General features: G+C 44.1%; 1 protein-coding gene across 1 annotated transcript in view; it reads left to right on the top strand.

Annotated features, from left to right (window-relative positions):
• LOC126335602 (uncharacterized) overlaps window positions 1–20,348 on the top strand; it is a 375,101-nt gene extending 354,753 nt beyond the window's left edge. The window contains exon 15 of the mRNA XM_049999055.1: window positions 19,831–20,348. Coding sequence (XP_049855012.1) covers window positions 19,831–19,930 — 100 coding nt within the window. The 3' untranslated portion in view covers window positions 19,931–20,348. The remainder of the gene's footprint in view (window positions 1–19,830) is intronic.
• The last annotated feature ends 3,760 nt before the right edge of the window (window positions 20,349–24,108 follow it).

Here is a 24,108-nt window from a genome sequence, read left to right as displayed (position 1 = left end):
TTTCATTCACATTCTTCGTATGGTATTACATTTTGGGGTAACTCTTTCCATAACAAAAGGATGTTTTTGCCCAAGAAACGGGTGGTTCGGGCAATAAGTGGTGTAAGTTCACGAACCTCTTGTGGACCCCTGTTCATGAGTCTGCGTATTTCAACATTGGCCTTTCAATACATATATCAGTTACTGTCATTTCTTGTTAACAATATTAGCCTGTTTCCAAAAATAAGCAGTTTTCGCTCAGTAAATACTCGGCAGAAATTAAAAATCAACTTGGAACGGTCTTCCTTAACTATTATGCAAGAAGGTGTCCAGTACACTGTTACATCCATTTTCAATAAGCTATCACTATAATTCAAAATTCTTAGCAGTAATTCACGGGATTTCAAATCAAAACTCCTTCTATTCTGTCGAGGAGTTCCTTGAAGAATTCCTTACAAGGAGCAATGTCAGTAAAATGTCTTATTTACACACTCCTGGAAATGGAAAAAAGAACACATTGACACCGGTGTGTCAGACCCACCATACTTGCTCCGCGAACACTGCGAGTAGGCTGTACAAGCAATGATCACACGCACGGCACGCGGACACACCAGGAACCGCGGTGTTGGCCGTCGAATGGCGCTAGCTGCGCAGCATTTGTGCACCGCCGCCGTCAGTGTCAGCCAGTTTGCCGTGGCATACGGAGCTCCATCGCAGTCTTTTAGACTGGTAGCATGCCGCGACAGCGTGGACGTGAACCGTATGTGCAGTTGACGGACTTTGAGCGAGGGCGTATAGTGGGCATGCGGGAGGCCGGGTGGACTTACAGCCGAATTGCTCAAGACGTGGGGCGTGAGGTCTCCACAGTACATCGATGTTGTCGCCAGTGGTCGGCGGAAGGTGCACGTGCCCGTCGACCTGGGACCGGACCGCAGCGACGTACGGATGCACGCCAAGACCGTAGGATCCTACGCAGTGCCGTAGGGGACCGCACCGCCACTTTCCAGCAAATTAGGGACACTGTTGCTCCTGGGGTATCGTCGTGTACCATTCGCAACCGTCTCCATGAAGCTGGGCTACGGTCCCGCACACCGTTAGGCCGTCTTCCGCTCACGCCCCAACATCGTGCAGCCCGCCTCCAGTGGTGTCGCCACAGGCGTGAATGGAGGGACGAATGGAGACGTGTCGTCTTCAGCGATGAGAGTCGCTTCTGCCTTGGTGCCAATGATGGTCGTATGCGTGTTTGGCGCCGTGCAGGTGAGCGCCACAATCAGGACTGCATACGACCGAGCCACACAGGGCCAACACCCGGCATCATGGTGTGGGGAGTGATCTCCTACACTGGCCGCACACCTCTGGTGATCGTCGAGGGAACACTGAATAGTGCACGGTACATCCAAACCGTCATCGAACCCATCGTTCTACCATTCCTAGACCGGCAAGGGAACTTGCTGTTCCAACAGGACAACGCACGTCCGCATGTATCCCGTGCCACCCAACGTGCTCTAGAAGGTGTACGTCAACTACCCTGGCCTGCAACATCTCCGGATCTGTCCCCCATTGAGCATGTTTGGGACTGGATGAAGCGTCGTCTCACGCGGTCTGCACGTCCAGCACGAACGTTGGTCCAACTGAGGCGCCAGGTGGAAATGGCATGGCAAGCCGTTCCACAGGACTACATCCAGCATCTCTACAATCGTCTCCATGGGAGAATAGCAGCCTGCATTGCTGCGAAAGTGGATATACACTGTACTAGTGCCGACATTGTGCATGCTCTGTTGCCTGTGTCTATGTGCGTGTGGTTCTGTCAGTGTGATGATGTGATGTATCTGACCCCAGGAATGTGTCAATAAAGTTTTTCCTTCCTGGGACAATGAATTCACGGTGTTCTTATTTCAATTTCCAGGAGTGTAAATTGCGACTACCAACCATGATTCCATCGCGCTTCCTGTTTTTCGGTTTCTAGGATATGGTGAGGTCTACCCGTGGTCTAGGGTAGCGTCTTTAATTCATAATCAAAAATGTCTTCGGTCCCAGGTTCGATCCCTGATAAATAATCAGCATTGGTGGCCGAAGACTTCCGGCATAGGAAGTCAGCTTCATTCTACCAAAGGCCTTGTCGAAGAGGGTGGAGGAGCGGATGGAGGTTCAGGGCGCTCTCTGGTCCTAGGGGTGGGAAATTGCCCCTAATGGCGGAAGAATCAGGAATGATCAACGACATGAGGATGCAGAAGGCAATGGAAACCACTGCATTAGAGACACGTAACGTGGCCTGTAGTTGAAGAAGTGCCATGATGATCTCTCCATTGGCCAAAGATTCCGGAATAGTCCCCCATTCGGATCTCCGGGAGGGGACTGCCAAGGGGGAGGTTACCATGAGAAAAAGATTGAATAATCACCGAAAGGATAACGTTCTACGAGTCGGGGCGTGGAATGTCAGAAGTTTGAACGTAGTAGGGAAACTAGAATATCTGAAAAGGGAAATGCAAAGGCTCAATCTAGATATAGTAGGGGTCAGTGAAGTGAAGTGGAAGGAAGACAAGGATTTCTGGGCAGATGAGTATCGGGTAATATCAACAGCAGCAGAAAATGGTATAACAGGCGTAGTATTCGTTATGAATAGGAAGGTAGGGCATAGGGTCTGTTACTGTGAACAGTTCAGTGACCGGGTTGTTCTAATCAGAATCGACAGCACACCAACACCGACAACGATAGTTCAGGTATACATGCGACGTCCCAAGCTGAAGATGAACAGATAGAGAAAGTGTATGAGGATATTGAAAGGGTAATGCAGTATGTAAAGGGGGACGAAAATTTAATAGTCATGGGCGACTGGAATGCAGTTGTAGGGGAAGGAGTAGAAGAAAAGGTTACAGGAGAATATGGGCATGGGACAAGGAATGAAAGAGGAGAAAGACTAATTGAGTTCTGTAACAAGTTTCAGCTAGTAATAGCGAATACTCTGTTGAAGAATCACAAGAGGACAAGGAATGAAAGAGGAGAAAGACTAATTGAGATCTGTAACAAGTTTCAGCTAGTAATAGCGAATACTCTGTTGAAGAATCACAAGAGGAGGAGGTATACTTGGGAAAGGCCGGGAGATACGGGAAGATTTCAATTAGATCATGGTAAGACAGAGATTCCGAAATCAGATACTGGATTGTAAGACGTACCCAGGAGCAGATATAGACTCAGATCACAATATAGTAGTGATGAAGAGTAGGCTGAAGTTCGAGACATTAGTCAGGAAGAATCAATACCCTAAGAAGTGGGATACGAAAGTTCTAAGGAATGACGAGATACATTTGAAGCACTCTAACACTATAGATACAGCAATAAGGAATAGCGCAGTAGGCAACACAGTTGAAGAGGAATGGACGTCTCTAAAAAGGGCCATCACAGAAGTTGGGAAGGAAAACATAGGTACAAAGAAGGTAGCTGCGAAGAAACCATAGGTAACAGAAGAAATACTCCAGTTGAGTGATGAAAGGAGGAAGTACAAACATGTTCCGGGAAAATCAGGAATACAGAAATACAAGTCGCTTAGGAATGAAATAAATAGGAAGTGCAGGGAAGCTAAGATGAAATGGCTGCAGGAAAAATGTGAAGACATCGAAAAAGCTATGATTGTCGGAAGGACAGACTCAGCATACAGGAAAGTCAAAACAACCTTTGTTGATATTAAAAGCAACGGTGGTAACACCAAGAGTGAAACGGGAATTCCACTGTTAAATGCAGGTGAAGATTTGACTGATGTGATAGAAGAAGAAACAGGAGTCGATTTAGAAGAGATAGGGAATCCAGTATTAGAATCGGAATATAAAAGAGCTTTGGAGGACTTACGGTCAAATAAGGCAGAAGAGATTGATAACATTCCATCAGAATTTCTAAAATCATTAGGGGAAGTTGGAAAAAAACGAGTATTCACTTTGGTGTGTAGAATATGAGTCTGGCGACGTATCATCTGACTTTCGGAAAAGTATCATCCACACAATTCCGAAGACGGCAAGAGCTGACAAGTGCGAAAATTATGGCACAATCAGCTTAAAAGCTCATGCATCGAAGCTGCTTACAAGAATAATATACAGAAGAATGGAAAAGAAAATTGAGAATGCGCTAGGTGACGATCAGTTTGGCTTTACGAAAAGTAAAGGCACGAGAAAGGCAATTCTGACGTTACGGCTAATAATGGAAGCAAGGCTGAAGAAAAATCAAGACACGTTCATAGGATTTGTCGTCCTGGAAAAAGCGTTCGACAATATAAAATGGTGCAAGCTATTCGAGATTCTGAAAAAAATAGGGGTAAGCTATAGGGAGTGACGGGTCATATACAATATGTACAACAACAAAGAGGGAATAATAAGAGTGGACGAGCAAGAACTAAGTGCTCGTATTAAGAAGGATGTGAGACAAGGCTGTAGCCTTTCGCCCCTACTCTTCAATCTGTACATCGAGGAAGCAATGATGGAAATAAAAGAAAGGTTAAGGAGTGGAATTAAATTACAAGGTGACGGGATATCAATGATACTATTCGCTGATGACATTGCTATCCTGAGTGAAATTGAAGAAGAATTAAATGATCTGCTGAACGGAATGAACAGTCTAATGAGTGCACAGTATGGTTTGAGAGTAAATCGGAGAAAGACTAAGGTAATGAGAAGTGGTAGAAATGAGAACAGCGAGAAACGTAACATCGGGATTGATGGTCACGAAGTCAAAGAAGTTAAGGAATTCTGCTACCTAGGCAGTAAAATAACCAATGACGGACGGAGCAAGAAGGACATCAAAAGCAGACTCGCTATGGCAATAAAGGGCCATTTCTGGCCAAGAGAAGTCTACTAATATCAAATACCGGCCTTAATTTGAGGAAGAAATTTCTGAGGATGTACGTCTGGAGTACAGCATTGTATGGTAGTGAAACATGGACTGTGGGAAAACCGGAACAGAAGAGAATCGAAGCATTTGAGATGTGGTGCTATACACGAATGTTGAAAATTAGGTGGACTGATAAGGTAAGGATTGAGGAGATTCTACGCAGAATCGGAGAGGAGAGGAATATGTGGAAAACACTGATAAGGAGAAGGGACAGGATGATAGGACATCTCCTAAGACATGAGGGAATGACTTCCATGGTACTAGAGGGAGCGGTAGAGGGCAAAAACTGTAGAGGAAGACAGAGATTGGAATACGTCAAGCAAATAATTGAGGACGTAGGTTGCAAGTGCTACTCTGCGATGAAGAGATTAGCACAGGAAAGGAATTCGTAGCGGGCCGCATCACGCATCAAACCAGTCTGTAGACTGATGACAAAAAAAAAAAAAAAAAGGATATGGTGGGTATGTGTAGTACGAATAGAGAACCACGCTCGGTTACCAAGTGGTCCGTATTTCCCTATTCGTACCACAATTACCCGCCATACCTTGGATACCATAAAAGAGGAAGCGGGATGGAATCATGGTTGGTAGTCACAATTTATAATTAAGACAATTTATTGAAGTTACGCGTTTTTAAGGAATTTGACAATTACAAATTGTGGACGAGCCACTAGATAAAGAATTTCAAATACAGTTAGATACACAACGTACTCAGTACTTGAACAAAAAGTCCCTTAAGAGAAAGGTACAAAATACACTCCTGTAAATTGAAATAAGAACACCGTGATTTCATTGTCCCAGGAAGGGGAAACTTTATTGACACATTCCTGGGGTCAGATACATCACATGATCACACTGACAGAACCACTGGCACATAGACACCGGCAACAGAGCAGGTACAATGTCGGCACTAGTACAGTGTATATCCACTTTCGCAGCAATGCAGGCTGCTATTCTCCCATGGAGACGATCGTAAAGATGCTGGATGTAGTCCTGTGGAACGGCTTGCCATGCCATTTCCACCTGGCGCCTCAGTTGGACCAGCGTTCGTGCTGGACGTGCAGGCCGCGTGAGACGACGCTTCATCCAGTCCCAAACATGCTCAATGGGGGACAGATCCGGAAATGTTGCAGGCCAGGGTAGTTGACTTACACCTTCTAGAGCACGTTGGGTGGCAAGGGATACATGCGGACGTGCGTTGTCCTGTTGGAACAGCAAGTTCCCTTGCCGGTCTAGGAATGGTAGAACGATGGGTTCGATGACGGTTTGGATGTACCGTGCACTATTCAGTGTTCCCTCGACGATCACTAGAGGTGTGCGGCCAGTGTAGGAGATCACTCCCCACACCATGATGCTGGGTGTTGGCCCTGTGTGGCTCGGTCGTATGCAGTCCTGATTGTGGCGCTCACCTGCACGGCGCCAAACACGCATACGACCATCATTGGCACCAAGGCAGAAGCGACTCTCATCGCTGAAGACGACACGTCTCCATTCGTCCTTCCATTCACGCCTGTCGCGACACCACTGGAGGCGGGCTGCACGATGTTGGGGCGTGAGCGGAAGACGGCCTAACGGTGTGCGGGACCGTAGCCCAGCTTCATGGAGACGGTTGCGAATGGTCCTCGCCGATACCCCAGGAGCAACAGTGTCCCTAATTTGCTGGATAGTGGCGGTGCGGTCCCCTACGGCACTGCGTAGGATCCTACGGTCTTGGCGTGTATCCGTGCGTCGCTGCGGTCCGGTCCCAGGTCGACGGGCACGTGCACATTCCGCCGACCACTGGCGACAACATCGATGTACTGTGGAGACTTCACCACCCGGCCTCCCGCATGCCCACTATACGCCCTCGCTCAAAGTCCGTCAACTGCACATACGGTTCACGTCCACGCTGTCGCGGCATGCTACCAGTCTAAAAGACTGCGATGGAGCTCCGTATGCCACGGCAAACTGGCTGACACTGAAGGCGGCGGTGCACAAATGCTGCGCAGCGAGCGCCATTCGACGACCAACGACGCGGTTCCTGGTGTGTCCGCTGTGCCGTGCGTGTGATCATTGCTTGTACAGCCCTCTCGCAGTGTCCGGAGCAAGTATGGTGGGTCTGACACATCGGTGTCAATGTGTTCTTTTTTTTCCATTTCCAGGAGCGTACTTAATGTGCCAGGCATTTATAGAAACCTGAAGCATAGCAATTGTCAATTACTTCACATAGCCTCTTTATCAAACTCCTTAAAACCAGTTATTACATTAAGCTGGCCACACTTAACATTCTTCACTGAAATACCCTTATGAGCTTACTATTTCAATCCGTTAAAGAAGCCCTTGTTAAAAGGTTGGTTACAAACGTAACGTTGCAGTGCACTAATACCCCTCGCTTTATAATTTCGTATTAAGAAAACAGAATAACTGACACTTCAGAAATTCAAATTTCCATATAGGATTTCCCTCAAAGTATATATATAATGTAAACGGTTACCAATAAACCGTGACTTAATGACACTCTAACACTAGTGCCAAGCTAAGATCCAATTACATAACTTGATAGAACCACTTACATAGAAAACTACAGCAGAAACACTGATCTTTTAAAATGAATGTTCACGTGCTCATACGTGTTAATAAAAGACTACTAGAAGGAGGTGCCCAAGCAACTCAGCAGATGCTACGCAATTTAAAGTTTAGCCACTTCCAGTCGCTAATATTTAAGGAAGCAGGCTCGTATAAGAACAGATCACATAGAATATGTATTTATTTATCTACCAGCTTAACCCGCCATGGCGGAAGGAAGATAAATACTAAACTTTGGAAGACGGTAGTGGCCAGGCTCTTAAACACTGTGCGGCCTACACTTCGGATGAGATTTCACTCACCAGCAAGGCGCTGGCAGAATCGAAGGTTTTTGCGCGTAACACAAAGACATTCTAATAACTCTGAAACATATAAACACTCGGCAAAACCTTTGACTCGATATATGGGTAGGTGTGTAAAGGAAAACGTTACACTACTGACCAATTCTCAACTTTGACCTTAATCATTTTACAGGTGGACAACTGTATTAATAGAGTGCAATCATTTGATTTTAAGAAACACAGAAAACTAGTAAAACGTCTGAGAAAACTTTCAAATAACGGCCAATAAATAAGTAGGCCAACTGAATTCTGCCGTCATGCTAACGTCCGACTATAAAGGTCTCATCATAATAATAAAATTTAAACACCTCTGAGTGCGTCGGCCAACAAAACACAATTACGACCGCTTACTTCATATCACGTACACAATACGAAGGGGCAGGTTCCACAGCTTCACTTCAAATTTTGTTCCCAGCGAAGTCACATAACTTGTATCTCCAAGCAGCCTGCCGCTGTGACCGAGGGATTTTAGGTGCTTCAGTCCGGATCGGCGCTGCTGCTACGGTCGCAGGTTCGAATCCTGCCTCGGGCGTGGATGTGTGTGATGTTCTTAGATTAGTTATGTTTACGTAGTTCTAAGTCTAGGGGACTGATGACGTCAGATGTTTAGTCCCATAGTGCTTAGAGCCATTGGAACCATTTTTCTTATCTCCAAGCTGCCCGTGTCGCCAAAACGCCCATCCAATTTCACACCACAACATACAACGGTCATCACGCTCGTTCGGCAGCCGTTGACACTGTCTCGCAGCGAATGTCACGAGATCTCGAGGGTTCCCCGTCGGAGGCTAACAACCCAATCGCTTCCTGAGCCAACCCCGAAGATAAAAATAGCTTAGCTCAACCAAAATCGATCTCAACAATACACTGCTTCGAAGCACTGTTCTTGTCACGTGCTTGAATGCTGACCATTCCTTGTAGTACACCTTGTACAGCGCCAGAATTTCACGCTTAATCTGTCTGAAATTTAAGTATTTTGCTCACTAGTGTATAACTGTCCCGCCAACTTTAACTATAGAGTACGTTTTCGTTTCCCGCGCTGCTTCGCTGTCACACTGTGGTGTACCTTTTACCTACACCACAGCAAAACTGTGTCTGCAACAAAAGAGGAACATGCTCCCTCTTCTGACAATATGCAATGGTCTTCGTGTGGGACGACACGTCTAACTTGCCTTCTGAGTTCCTTACGTAGTTCGGAAGCAACAACGCTAACCAAACCTCCATGGTTTCCATATTGAAGACATCCTGAAAACAGAGGTGGTCTTGTATAACTATAAACTGGCATTCTGCGACGACTGAAAGTTGTTCTTTAGAGTCGCATAACCCTATTTAGTTTACCAACAGCAGCACTGTTGTTGTTGTTGTGGTCTTTAGTCCTGAGACTGGTTTGATGCAGCTCTCCATGCTACTCTATCCTGTACTAGCCTCTTCATCTCCCAGTACCCACTGCAACCTACATCCTTCTGAATCTGCGTAGTGTAGTCATCTATTGGTCTCCCTCTACGATTTTTAACCTCCACGCTGCCCTCCAATACTAAATTGGTGATACCTTGATGCCTCAGAACATGTCCTACCAACCGATCCCTTCTTCTGGTCAAGTTGTGCCACAAACTTCTCTACTCCCCAATCCCATTCAATACTTCCTCATTAGTTATGTGATCTACCCATCTAATCTTCAGCATTCTTCTGTAGCACCACGTTTAGAAAGCTTCTATTCTCTTCTTGTCCAAACTATTTATCGTCCATGTTTCACATCCATACATGGCTACACTCCAAACAAATACCTACAGAAACGACTTCCTGACACATAAATCTATATTCGATGTTAACAAATTTCTCTTCTTCAGAAACGCTTTCCTTGCCATTGCCAGTCTACATTTTATATCCTCTCTACTTCGACCATCATCAGTTATTTTGCTCCCCAAATAGCAAAACTCCTTTACTACTTTAAATGTCTCATTTCCTAATCTAATACCCTCAGCATCTCCCGACTTAATTCGACTACATTCCATTATCCTCGTTTTGCTTTTGTTGATGGTCATCTTATATCCTCCTTTCAAGACACTATCCATTCCGTTCAACTGCTCTTCCCAGTCCTTTGCTGTCTCTGAAAGAATTACAATGTCATCGGCGAACCTCAAAGTTTTTATTTCTTCTCCATGGATTTTAATACCTACTCCGAACTTTTCTTTTGTTTCCTTCACTGCTTGCTCAATATACAGATTGAATAACATCGGGGAGAGGCTACAACCCTGTCTCACTCCTTTCCCAACCACTGATTCCCTTTCATGTCCCTCGACTCTTATGACTGCCATCTGGTTTCTGTACAAATTGTAAATAGCCTTTCGCTCCCTGTATTTTACAGCAGCACTATATATTTTAATTTTTTGTTTCTACTACACTGAGGAGACGTAAGTGACGTAATACATTCCAATATCACGTCGGACCATCTTTCTTCTGGCGTATTGCAGCAGCTTGAGGTGTGGACTCTAAAGTCTTTGGATGTCTCCTGCAGAGGTACTGACCGATGCTGCCTCTATAGCCATCCATAATTGCGAAAGTGTTGCTGGTGCAGGATTATGTGGACAAACTGGCCCTCGATTATGTCCTATAAATAGTCGATAGTATTCTTGTCGGGCGATCTGGATGGCTAAATCCCTAACTACAACTGACCAGAATGTTCTTCAACCAGTCTCGAATTATTGTAGACCAGTGGCATGACGCGTTGCCATCCACAAAAAATTCCATCGTTGTTTGGAAACCTGATGTCCATGAATGGCTGCAAATGCACTCCAAGTAGCCGAACGTAACCATTTCCAGTCAATTATCTAATCCGTTGGATCATAGAACTCAGTCCATTCCATGTAAACACAGACCACACTATTATGGAGCCACCACCAGCTTGCACAGGGCTTTCTTGACACCTTCGGTCCATGCCTTTGTGGGTATGCGCTACAAGTTTAGTACTGCTTCTTTTTTTTGCGAGATATTTCCCATCACAACACAATGTGGATAGTGGACACTGGTTCTGTAAAGGAATTTATGCAGTCACTAAACCATCTAGCTATGTTTCTCGTGCCGTGTGCGAGAAAATACCTACAAAATCCGTCTTCAGAGGGCATGAACATTCTCAATATGCTACTACTATTTTCTCTTAGATCGTTACTCCTTCATAATGATGCACGCGCCGCGCCTTTAAGGAGAAAGGTTACCACTTATGAATTAAAAGTTCTTCGAAGTTTGAAGTTGTCGAGAAGCGAAATCTACGCCAATTATGAAAGTCCTCTATTTGACTTTCTAATATCTCTGAACAGGGAAGTTCAGTTAATTATACGAGACTGGCGAGCTTGTTCCTTGCGCTTTCTAGAAAGGTACAGGAGATACTGGCCCATTTGTTGGCACATTTTCTGGCCATTAACAAAATTACAGAACGGAACAAAGAACAAGATTTACGAGGTACGTAGGTTCTGGGAACGCTATTTACTCACTTCCCATAAACTATCTAGTGCCACTTCTAGAGAAAAATTGTACTGATTTCCATGCGTTATTGTACAGAAGCCATTTTATCGTACTCTACGCCCGCGCCTTGTAGCTGAGAGGTCAGCGCGACGGAATGTCATACCTAACGGCCCGGGTTCGATTCCCGGCTTGGTCAGAGATTTTTTCCGAGACAGTTTTGTGCTGTCCTTATCATCATTATTTCGTCCCCATCGGCACTCAAGTTGCCGTAGTGGCGTCAACTTGAAAGGCTTGCACCTGGCGAACGGTCTACCCGACGAGAGGCCCTAAAGAACTCCGTCTTCAGGCCACAAGTGGCTCATCGGCACCATCCGACCGCCGTGTCATCCTCAGTTGACGATGCCAAAACCACTCGGCATTTCCATTTATATCCTACTCTAGGTAGAACACAGTTTATGATCACTCGCACTTCTGTTATGCGGACACAGGAGGAACGAACATCCGATTCCTGTGGTCAATCAAAGCGTTTACGAGTTCAACAGCTGGCGACAAACAAAATCTAGTGCATAGCAAATTCGTCTTGAACGTATACACACTTTCCAGGGAGCTATCCGAATCAGAGACTTAATACAGGGAAAGTTAAAACTCTGCTGATAAATGGCACCTACTGCAGGCTTCAATTTCTTGCGTGAGTGTGTCTAGCAAGCATGGAACACTGTATTTCCAGTCAGTCTCGCGGGCTGCACCACCTTGCAGTTTCGATTGAGCTACTCGTGGGAAGCAAGCTGTTACTTGAGTATGAAATCCAAGTATCTCTGATCTCTCTTCCGAATCGATCCTCGGGCTCCGAGAAAATCCAAATCACTGACGGATGCTAAATAAGGGTATACATGTGTCAACTAGGCAGTCAATTTTCGTCAGAATACTGTCCAATTTCAAGCCAGGAGAACAGACATGAAATTATCAAAATTATTCTTAACTACCAGAGAAGAGTAACATATTTTATTATATCATTCTATGTATGACGACCGTGACCCTCCCGGATGGCTCCAGCTCCAGTCAGACTGCTATCAAATGACTATCGAGGTTCTCCCCTGGGACGGAAAGGCGGCCCGAGTAACGGGCTCACCACACTACCCCTACTAGCGCAGCGGCGAAGAATGGCTGCAGTCAGTCCAACGGAAGTCATGCTTTTCGGCTACAGAAGACGGGATTTAACTCTTCCAACCTCCGTAACAGCCATTAGGAGCAGCAGATATGTATACATGTATATCTAAACTTCGCCTCGAAATGTCTAATGGCACTGTCCGACCGCCATGTCATCCTCAGCGATAGGTGTGGATGAGGACGTTGATTGCACGTCGCTTTCCTGGCCATTGTCAGTTATCATTATCAGAGCCACCACTTCTCAGTCAATTAGCCTCACAGAGGCTGAATGCATGCTGCTTGCCCACAGCGCTGAGCGGCTCCTGACAGTCACCTATAAAAGTGCTGGCTAAGGCGGAGATTGCTTAATTTCGGTGTTATGAGGGGAACCAATACTACCACTGTGGCAAGGCTACTGGCGATCTACAACTGCGAATAAATATTAAGGTTTCTCCCAGTTCCATTCACGAAAGGAGTATGATAGCAAGGATTGTGAAATTCCTGGGCAAGCAGGAAACAGCGGATGAAGTTATATTTGTGGAAGGGGCCAAAATAAGTTACTACCAGTTGCACTCAACATATGAACTTTATTTCTTAAGACCGATAATCTCACAAGCAAGAATCAAAAACTCGCAAATTTTTAACGAAAGTCGTCCTTTGATTTAATTTAGATCGGCTGTAGGCCACATCGGAAATACAAGGCACAAGGCCTAAGTAACGAATTAAGCTACAGGAGTTCTTCTGGAGATTTCACTTCTTTAGAAAAAAATTTTATATCCTTAATATAAATTGGCTGAAAGCCTTAGCTTAAATTTTTCTCATAGAACTCGGCTGAAGACCTCACATTAATCAAGATCAGAGTTACGGCTTAAGCCCTAGAGAAACATTTTCTATGTTTCATCTAAACAGGATGAAAACTCGGCTGAAGGCCGCATATGAACAAAACAATTTAACGGCTTAAAGCCTAGGAAGAAGAGCTTTAACTTTGAAAAGGCTGAAGGCCATATCTTAAAATCTTTCGTGTTAAACTCGGCTGAAGTCCTCTTACTAAGGAGTAACCATCTTATGACTTAAGGGCAAAACAAGGATATTGAATTTTTAATTTAAGAGAGATTAAAACTCGGCTGAAGGCTACACACTATGCGGAAAACAATTTTACGGCTGAAGGCCTAAAGGAAAGAGCTTCTAAATTTCAACTAAAAGAAGCTAAATACTTTATCCTAAAATGCTTCACATAAAACTGGGCTGAAGGCCACATACGAAAACCAAACAATGTCATGGCTTAAAGCCCACACAAAGAAATTTCCAATTTTTAATTTAAGCTGGAAAACTTGGCTGAAGGCCACATACAAAATAGAAAATATTTCTTATGGCTTAAGGCCTAAAGAAAATTTTTCAACTTTTAATTTGAAAAGGCTGAAAACTCAGCTGAAAGCCACATACCAGCTTGAAACAAATTTACCGCTTAAGGTCTAGGCAAAAAAGAATTTTCAATTTTAATTTTGAAACGTTGAAACTCGGCTGAAGGTCACATACCAAACAAGAAACTATTTTTTTACGGTTTAAGGCCTAAGAAGAAAAACCTTGCAATTTTAGTAAGCTAAAACTCGGCTGAAGGCCACACAGGCTACTTAAGACTAAAAAGGAAATCACTATGTAAAACACAAGGAGCGGTGCTTAGAAGGTTCCAAGGATCGGCCTGGGAAGGTAATACTAACGTATGTTTAGGTGAAACAGGCAGCCAGAGCGACAACCTCTTAATCGGAAGGCAACCCAACCGAAAACCAGATGACGAACCAACCAACAAGATCAGTTCTGCTCCTCCCGACAGGCAAAACGACAACGAGATGTCAATAGCACAACGTTCTAGATACTGGTGTCCAATCCAGCCAAGTCAGAATAGACGTCCAGAACTACCAACAACAAATCAGCTGTCGAACTACACGCCGTGGTGGACAGCATCAACACGGCGAGGAAAATACACTGCCGAAAACTACATCAACGACCAGGACATTTCACCGGAACGTCAGCGGCCACAAGGCAGAAGATACCACTGGTACACTTCATTAGTGAAGGAATGCATTAAGTTAATCACGACGCAAGAAGACGGCTGCAATGCACACACATTGTTGCTCGCGGGAATCTCCCAGAAAGCGACAACCAAGATCAAACGAAGAGATGTGATAGCAGTTGAGGCTTGACAGTAGGTTAAGTGAGCACTCAACTTTAGCGTCCAGGATCAGTAGGCGACGAACTTCGTAACCCTCTCAAGAAGCGCCTGCCACCTCCAACCGTCTGTGCATGCCACCAACGGCTCTGACCTGACTACGCACCACCGAGACTTCCTCACTGCTCTGCCCCAGCCAACCGACTGACACACACAGCACCGCCGGAAAATATATCCGCCACTCAGCAGTACTAGTATCGATACAGGCTGCTGCTGCCTCTCATAGAGAGAAGACAGCAACGTTATGTTGCTAGCTGATGAAGAAATAAAACGCCACTGGACAGCAACCAGTAAAAAAAAAAAAAAAAAAAAAAAAAAAAAGCAAGGCATCATGACGCGAGCCAGCTACGGCTCAGATTGCATGTTTGCTTATGTTTAAGCTCGGCACAGAACCGGTAGAGACGATGCTTTAGTATTTTCAAAGCCAGTTCATGGAGGTTCCCCAAGTCGTTCTTGCGAGGTTCACGATACCTGTCAATTAAGATTTTGCAATAATTTTCTTACAACACCGCTATTCAGACGACGTTGCAGTCATTAACACCTCCATGTTAGCACGACCTGCCCTGTACGAACCCTTACGACTGAGCATTCTTTTAGCAACGAACCGCATTTCGTCACCCAGCAGCTGTATCGATGCGTGACTTTTCATTTACCCATAACTGAGCCTATTTGTTCATTTCCCTTCACACAACCACACTCTGTTTCTCATTAATTCTGTAGCTCAAGGAATCCACAATTCTACATTTCGTGAACACAACTACAGATTTGTCCACGTATAGCCCAGAATCGCAGGAGGTAGACGATACCTGTCGGATGCACATCCTCGTCCGACAGCAGCTGTCGACCCTTCAGGGCGCTTTAAAGCGACCAAAGGGGTGATAATCGCAGGGAGAGAGATTATCACTGCAGGGCTGGTACTCGAGTGGCACCCACAAGAAATCGTCTCCTGCAACAGGACGCTCTAGGATCGTTTTACGTCTAATGGTGAGTCACAACCAGCACGGAATTTGGCGCACCATTCCACAACGGTAGTGTCCCACAAATGCGGGTCCCCCATACACATTCTTTATTCGCCAATGGTTGTCTACCGTTGTTTATCCATCGGTAGCAAGAGAAAAATAACAATATGTTGGTCCTGTTTGGATACGTTTGCTAATAATGTTAACATAGTTACGTTTCTGTAGTTACTGCACACTCGTTGTAAAGACACGAATGCTACACTAATCGCTTGTCTACATTTCGATGCTTATATACGAGTATCGGAGCCGCACTGTGTTGCAGAAACGGCGTCAAACGGAAGATTTTTGATCGCCACTTACAGAACAAAGATAGTTGTCCTACTACGTTGCCCTCGGGCTCCACTACATATCACTTCAATGTTATTCTCTATCAAAGTAAACGTCCGGCATCCTACCTATCAGCAAATTTTCCATACAGTAGCAAATCGTTAAGATATTCGTTAACGATTTACTTCTTTACAATACCTCAGTATGGTACCGAATCAAAAACTATTTGATGAGCCAAAAACACCAACTGCACCTTGTTACACCTATTTCGTGGCACAGAAGGTATCGTGTGCAAAGGGGTTTCCACATAGACCATATTCTTGGAATCTATGCTAATTCCCATCTTTCTGCTTTCCAAACTTCATAGACGCTATGGTATATCCTTCCGTGGAATGGACGTCACGTCACAAACGATTTCACGGATTAATGGCTGAACCACAGCCGAGAGGTCGTTTGCAGAGTGAATCTCTTACATCCAGAAAGAGTTAAACAGCATGCTCACCAGTATTAGAATATGTTCCCAGCGCCCATCTACCAGTCATTTCCATATACATTCGCCGGAATAGTGATATACTAAGATAGGATCATCGCCTCGGAAAAGAAAGACGAAGAGAACAACCGAATTTAATGTTTCCATAAGGAGTGCCAATTCCTTCAGCACCTAATGCGATGTCCATACGTTTAGACTTAAAGAAGCAAGATCTATGTAAATTTTTTGGAACATTGTGCGACGGTCTATCCTGACCTCAACTGTCGAAACCTCGTAACACGAAATTGTTCTAGCAGCAGGAGTCGAACAAGAGTTAGGCAGCAGTGCTTTAGCGTGCATTATCAACCTCGGCTTCGGAGGGAAATTACGTGGAGAAATATATTCATTAATGATAACCGAGGCCACCACCGTACTTTTGCCTGCCTGATTTCTCTGTAATAATGAACTATAGTTACAATAGAGATTTGATGAGTGTTTATATCTTTCAGTATTTATATCTTTAGTATTTATATCTTTTAGTATTTCGTTGTGTTCATGTAGGAAATTATCTTTACTTTCGTAACCAGTTATTGCTGCAGAACGGTCTTGTACATATGGCACAATAATTAGTAAAGGATGATTTGCTGCTTCAGATTTAACCTGGCTCAAAACTAATTACTTGTTTATTAGAAACGTTTAAATTTCAAGAAAACTATCCCCCGTATAATTTATAGTATAGGCATCACAACCTGAGCCATAATACAAACTCACACACACACACAAAAGTTTAATCAAGCCATCAAGCCATGTGACAACCATCATGTTCATTTTATCGGCATAGTAATTTCTAATAGGGCCGTTACAGAAAAGAACCTGCTGTATGGCGAATCATAACGTATGACCTTTGTAACCAGATATACCTACGATTGTACAGGATTCTCGTAAACGATATCGGTTGGATTTCAGTAAACTCCTTTGGGTTGTATGACAGCGTCGTATGTAACAAAACTGCCAATGTTTCAGGTGCTATTGCGGACAGCCTTCATCAGGGAAATTATTGGGACTTTTTGTTGCTGCTTTATATTTGTATATGTAGGGTGTAATTCCTATAATGGCGTATATTTCTATTGGTGACTGAGGAAGGTTTCCTGAATAACATTACAGCACTATTTACTTCATTTGCAGATGAATAATATTATAGCTATTGGGAACAGCATGTTTTTAGTTTGGTTTGTACCTCTAACTACATGTGGCAGGAGCAAGTTATTAACGTTTATTTTCACCTGGGTAGCAGGTCAGGTGTCCAACTGTGAACGCATGGTTTCTAAACAGTTAGTTTATACTGACTATCGCAGTACACTTAGCGGTGCAGTTACGACCATCCAGGAACATCACGTAGTGAATTATGTGAGAGGGTAGACAGTTCAACACGGAGAAAGAAACAAACAACAAAGAAATTGATGTGTGTATACATTGATATAGGACATATAAAAATGTGTGCTTGTATACCTGTTACATACTATATTTAATTTTGATGCCTACGTTCTTATTATACAGTCGATGTATCCTCTGAAGGAAAAGATTAAAGCACACTAATCTTCGGATATTTACGGCTAACAATGTTGTCCACTTTTATCAAAATAAACAACGACGTGGTCTCCAGCAGGACTATATAAACAGTTGCCTTAGCTTCTCTAATTTAAATCAGTATTTATTATCTCTTATATTTTATCTCATTGAGTCAGTATCAACTATTATACAGGGTGGTCCTAAAGTATATGACAAAAATGTAACGGCAGATAAGCGAAATATGCAGAACCCTTATAGTAATGAGTCTGCGATAATGCCGCCATGAGCCGATAGAGGGCGCTGATTACTGCGCCTTATGAAGGCTCTTCGCTAGCTGGATTCATCATTTTCCTCACGGATCTCAAGCAGCATGCATCGTTTCAGTAATGCAGAGCTGGTCGACATTCACTTCCTATATGGGGCTGCGCAAGGAAGTGGATTACATGCTCAAAGGATGTACACGCGTGGATCGTTTTAGGTTCCTGGCATGGAACTGGCATTGAAAGATGTCGCAGAACTGCTGCAGTGGAACAAAGAATACTAAACACAGTAGAGGAAAATCCTTCCACAAGCTCGAAAGCTGTAGTACATGCGTTGGGTATGAGCCACAAAAGTGTTTTGAGAACTTTACATGAACCCGTATCATTTACAGCGAGAGCTAGCAATGACCCCTGAGGATTATCTTCCAAATCACAACTTTGCCCGTTGGTACCTATAGCAGACTGCATCCAATGAAACCTTCCATGCATATGTTTTATTTACTGATGACGCAGCCTTTGCGCCGTCGGGTACGTCGAACACCCATAATTCTCACCTGTGGTCTCTCGGTAACCCTCGTGATGCAACAGCACACGCGTACCGAGAAAGGTTTCCCGTTAATGTTTGGGCATTCACTGGGCACGATAACTTGGTAGGACCGTACGTTCTACGTAGTAGTGTAACTGGCCACACTTACAACATTTTCCTACAGGAGGTCTTACCCGACCTTCTGGGCGATGTTCCTCTAGCTGCCCACAGACGAATGTGGTTCCATCACGACGGGGCCCAAGCTCACTTCAGTTGAAATCTCAGGAATGAACTGGATGCTGTCTACGGCCAGTGGTCCATTTGCCTGGCCACCACATTCTCCCGATTTAACCTGCTTGAATTTTTTCTCTTATGGAGTCATATGAAAAGCCTAGAGTCCCTTCACATGTGAAGAAGATCTAGCTTCCCGCGTGTCTGTTGCTGATGAACATGTAATCGACATGCCTGACGTCTTTTCTAATGTACACCGATCCATGCGCAACCGCTGTGGATCGTGTATCACTGTTGATGGAGCACTTCTTGTAAACTATTAATAAATTTCTGATGTCATTTGTCTTTACACACGTTTTAGGTTTTCTGTGATTCCAGAATGCGATTTTCACTTTGCAGCGGAGTGTGCGCTGATATGAAACTTCCTGGCAGATTAAAACTGTGTGCCCGACCGAGACTCGAACTCGGGACCTTTGCCTTTCGCGGGCAAGTGCTCTACCATCTGAGCTACCAAATCACGACTCACACCCGGTACTCACAGCTTTACTTCTGCCAGTATCTCGTCTCCTACCTTCCAAACTTTCTGTGATTCATACTGCTGTACAAGCTAGCGCTGCAATGTGTCCTTAGTGCACCCACATTCCTATACAAAATATGCTTAATTTGATCCTCTTTACCTGAGTTTGCATTTTTGACATACAGTTTAGGACTATCCTGTATGAAACATAAAATAAAATAATCAAAGATTTGTTTTAAAGAGAGTATACTTGATTTGGAGCAGTAGAATATTGGGATTATTAAGTCGGGTGTGATTCGTGTGTTGCTGCTACAGTGTTCTCTGTATTCCTTTAGTGTTTGTTAATTTAGCACTACAGCGCCGCTTGTCCCCTTTGGTGTGCAGGCTGGGAAGGCAGGCGACGACGATGCTGCGGCCGCGGTCAGGGAAGGAGTACCAACCCATCAACCAGTCCATCCTGGAGAGGGACGTCGCGCTCAACTAGGAGGCCCCACCACCACCACTTGCTCAACGACAGCCGAACCGTCTTCTCGCAATAACTACGCTCTACTCGCCAGTTTTATAGCATGGAACCGCTTACTCTCGCAATAATCTGATGAGACCTGCCTTTGTACTAGTCTACTTTTGCGAACGGCTTCGGCTGTACCTCGAAGTCGTTCGTGACAACTCCGATAAGACTGTCAAAACTACAAAAAATAATTTCTTCCATTTTATTTTCATTGTATGCATAATGTAAAGTGTGAATATGATGTAATTCCTTCTACTATGTAACGTGTATAAAGAAAGTCTTTTTCTTCATGTGATAAGCCATTTTCAACTCGTGTCAGATATTTAATCAGGACACACTGTTCGAGCTACTGACTTGTATCATATTAAACTTCAATAAAATTAAATTTATTTAACATGCCTTTTACTTATAACCAAGTGCTTATCATGAATCACCTTCGAGAGCCATCTATTTCACATTTCTGAATGAAGAGTGCATTCAAGCGGATAGCAAACTTTACTAAATAAGGTATTTTGATGACGAAAGTAATTTAAATCAGAACAATACAATTCATTATAGATCTAATAAAGCACAAGGGATCGTTGTGTTACCCCGAAGAGAATCACACTTAAAAGAGGATGATAGACATCATCTAATGCAACGTAAGAAATTCTTAAGATGTTCAGACCAAGGAGCAATAGTATTACCCAGGGTGATCCAAAAGTCCAATAACGTGTGCAAGATCAGTACGTCAGGAAATAATTTCAGTAGAGAAGTAAAATTTGACAGACAAGCTTAAAATTACATGGGGGTTTTACTGAAACGAAAAAAGTGCACGAAACGACCGACAGATGGGGCTTCATATGATACCAAGGAAATAATCAATATAGCAACAGATTTTTAGTAAAGAAGATATTCCTTGTAACAACTGGTCAACACATCGGGCGTCACTCAACAACAATACCTTAGTATGATAGTCGAGAGCCAATGTTGTGAATAGCAGTGTACATCATACCAGTAGGTACTGTAAGAAGTTTCTGTCGGATGTTGTCTTTTATAATCCCTAATGAGAATGGACGATCGCGGAAAGTTGCGACTCCATAACCAACTATCACACAGGTTGATGTCTGGGGACCTGGGAGACCAAACAGTGGCGGCGCAGCAAGCGATCCTCGCCAAAAGACGTGCGCCAGAGATTTTGAAGATCTGTAGGAAAAACAGAGTGGAGAGCAATCCTGCATAAAAGTGGTACCTTACAGCAGGTGTTTACCAGCCGGGCGGAGGATGACGTGATTCTGTAACATATCAGCAAACCTCTGACCCGTCTCTCTAACGATTCTCATGCAGTGTCACTGAGGTGTTACTGTCCAGCTCTGTCTGTTGGCCGGCTTTAGCATTCGTTTTCAGCTTCAATAAAGTCCGTGGTCATTTCAGACACGTGTGTCAAGTTTTTCCCTCTTACATACGCAATTCCGCGAATTACTGCAGTTTCAAATGTGAACCGACTTTTCAGTCATCCTGTAAATTAATATTTTCTGGAGTTTTCGTGAGCTCAGAGAAAAGCATACATATCAAGAATTCGAAGCGAAGTAACGTTTTATCATTTCCCAAGTACTTTTTCGAGATTTTTTTGATCAAAGTCGACATTCGATCGACGCCCATTGTTCCAGTGCCACGGGGCCTTAGTCATGGTGAGAATGCAGGTCCGAGAATGCATTCCCTGGTTGAACTGCAGACTAGATGTAAACATGCAAACTACAACTACGCTGGATACAGCATTAATTTGTTTATTTGCTAGAGCTGAGCTCTTAGTCTCCTCCCCCTCCCCCCTGCCCTTAGCTGTGTAACAACGTACATTCTTTACTAACGAAATATCAAGTGTTGCTCCTCTCAACATGTATAACAGTTACATGAAATTTGATGCTGTTACCGCCTTGAAACACATCACACCTCCCTGAGTTCTCACTCGCGATAAAGTAGCCAGTTTACGCTACTGTTGCAGGCAGGAAATATTGTGTCTTTTTTATTAATCCTTTACCTTACTTTCCCATCCAGTAAGTGAGATCCTCATTTCACCAGTCAGTAATTCAACACATTTTAATTCTTCAACCATGCAACTACTTCCATAGCTTTTTCACTGACTAAAAGTGTTACTATGACCAGTGGCCTGGTGTATCATTTACAGTACATGTGTGGAAAGCACTAACCTCAGGAAGGGAAGGAAAATTATTGTTTTTTACGCCTTCATACGCAATGGTAAGGAGAAATGGGCCATAGAGTGGTGTGGCTACTGTCGTTATAGGAAAGATGGACAGGAGCCGAAATGATCGGCGAACAAGTTAAGGCAACAAATACAAGTCTCATGTACATTTCTTCAAACGAACGAAGACATGTTATAATTAAAGGAGCGAGAAACAAGACTCCAACTATCACATCTGTAACTATGATGAGCCTCGCTACACTAAGCACGAACTATGGTGTTGGGGACGCAACTAGACTACATCTGCGTAGCGCGTCAGGTGGCGAAGTGGCTCAAGTGGCCAGTGGGATGAGTCGCTCTATATCGTGTCGGCAGAGGGCGCTGGTAGTCCAGAGCGGCTGGGGCCGTGGCTCAGCAGGCGTGCTCCATAGGATGCGCTGGATTCTGTACGACTGCTGTTAAGGTTTGACAGAAACTTGCAATACCATTGCCAGCTAAATATGCTGGTAGGTGATCCCGATATCTGATACCACAGATATGGTATGTACCAAGGGACAACTGTAGACATTGAGTGTTAGTTCCACTGAAAGGAAGAGTCAACACAGGATACCGTGCTGGATTGTACCAAACCATTGGAAAGACAGCACAGTCCCCTAAAAGAAAGATTGGAGGGCTTTCGATCGGATGTCTGTACGAATTTCACTCACTGCTGCAACATGTGTGGGAAGACAAGTTCGCAGTGTCCAAACGGAGGACGATCATCAGTAACTGCGCCCTTGACGTAGTGGACACATTGCAGAAGCAGAGAAGCCAATTGCGAATCGTCAGACTACACTACATAGCACCAGTCAGCTACTGCCTCGTTTTAGCATTGTTTTGCTCCACTGAAGACATGAAGATCTATGTACCGTTTTGAAAAATTGCCGTGAACGGGGTACCCGACTCCAGATTTAATTTCACGCAATTCCCTTCACAATAATCGGTCGGAATCTGGTTAAGATGTACCTGTATTTAGTGACAGCAACAATTTCTGTCGCATTTGAAGTCGACTGTCAATGAGAAGACTTGACACCGGCCTCCAGTCCCTAAACATTAGGACCTTTTTGCGAATGCTTCTCTCCTACCATGTTACATGCTTTCAAGTGGTATACCATTCTTTATAGTCGCATTACGGCGGTTTACGTTTTACAGATCAACACGTTAGGTAACATCATTCAAGGTATGGTAATGGACATGTTCAGACATGATAGCTGGTTTCTGCCATTCCGCCACTTTCCCACGTCGACCCATCTAAATGTGCACACACACACACACGCACTCACACACACACACACACACACACACACACACACACACACACACACACACACACACCACTCCTCCATGACACTTAGGTCAGCACTGTTTGGCAGTAAAGTATTACGTGGTCGCATGGTACTTCTCACCAACTAGAGTGCTCCAAAGCGACTAGTGCGCTCTTGTAATAGAGTGACTAACGCTTTGTCTGGTGGAATTTCAGTGACTGGTGGAAACATGAATTTCAGCAGTTAAGTATTTCATGTGCATTTTATAGTGCCCACAATGAAGTGAATGATCTAAGAAATATTGGACTGGTATCCGGTCGGCGTCTATTACATTTTCGATGTTTCGGTTGGAACCTGCCAGTCATCTTCAGGTTGGCGCTATCCACGTGCTCTTCGATTAGAGCATTATTCGATCTGTAGCATCTATCATGGGTAATCGTACTGTCCACCATGGGTATTGCCACCGGTGATGAATAACAGACCTCTAAAAAGATAACGATGTGAGAAAATTATTGTTTTTCGGTACTTAATCGACTAGTCAGTGAGAATAGTAGAATTAGCTGGTTTGCAAAAGGCGAGTCCGGCGTTAACGTACATTGGAGAGATCGTGAACGTTGAGCTTCGTTGACCTATATGAATATGTGTCAAAAAATTTCAGTGAAGCTCGGTTT

Source organism: Schistocerca gregaria, chromosome 2 (assembly GCF_023897955.1).
Source record: "Schistocerca gregaria isolate iqSchGreg1 chromosome 2, iqSchGreg1.2, whole genome shotgun sequence".
In the NCBI taxonomy this organism is placed as follows: domain Eukaryota; kingdom Metazoa; phylum Arthropoda; class Insecta; order Orthoptera; family Acrididae; genus Schistocerca; species Schistocerca gregaria.
Note: the sequence above shows the minus strand (reverse complement) of the source record. Positions and strands in the feature narration are given on the sequence as shown.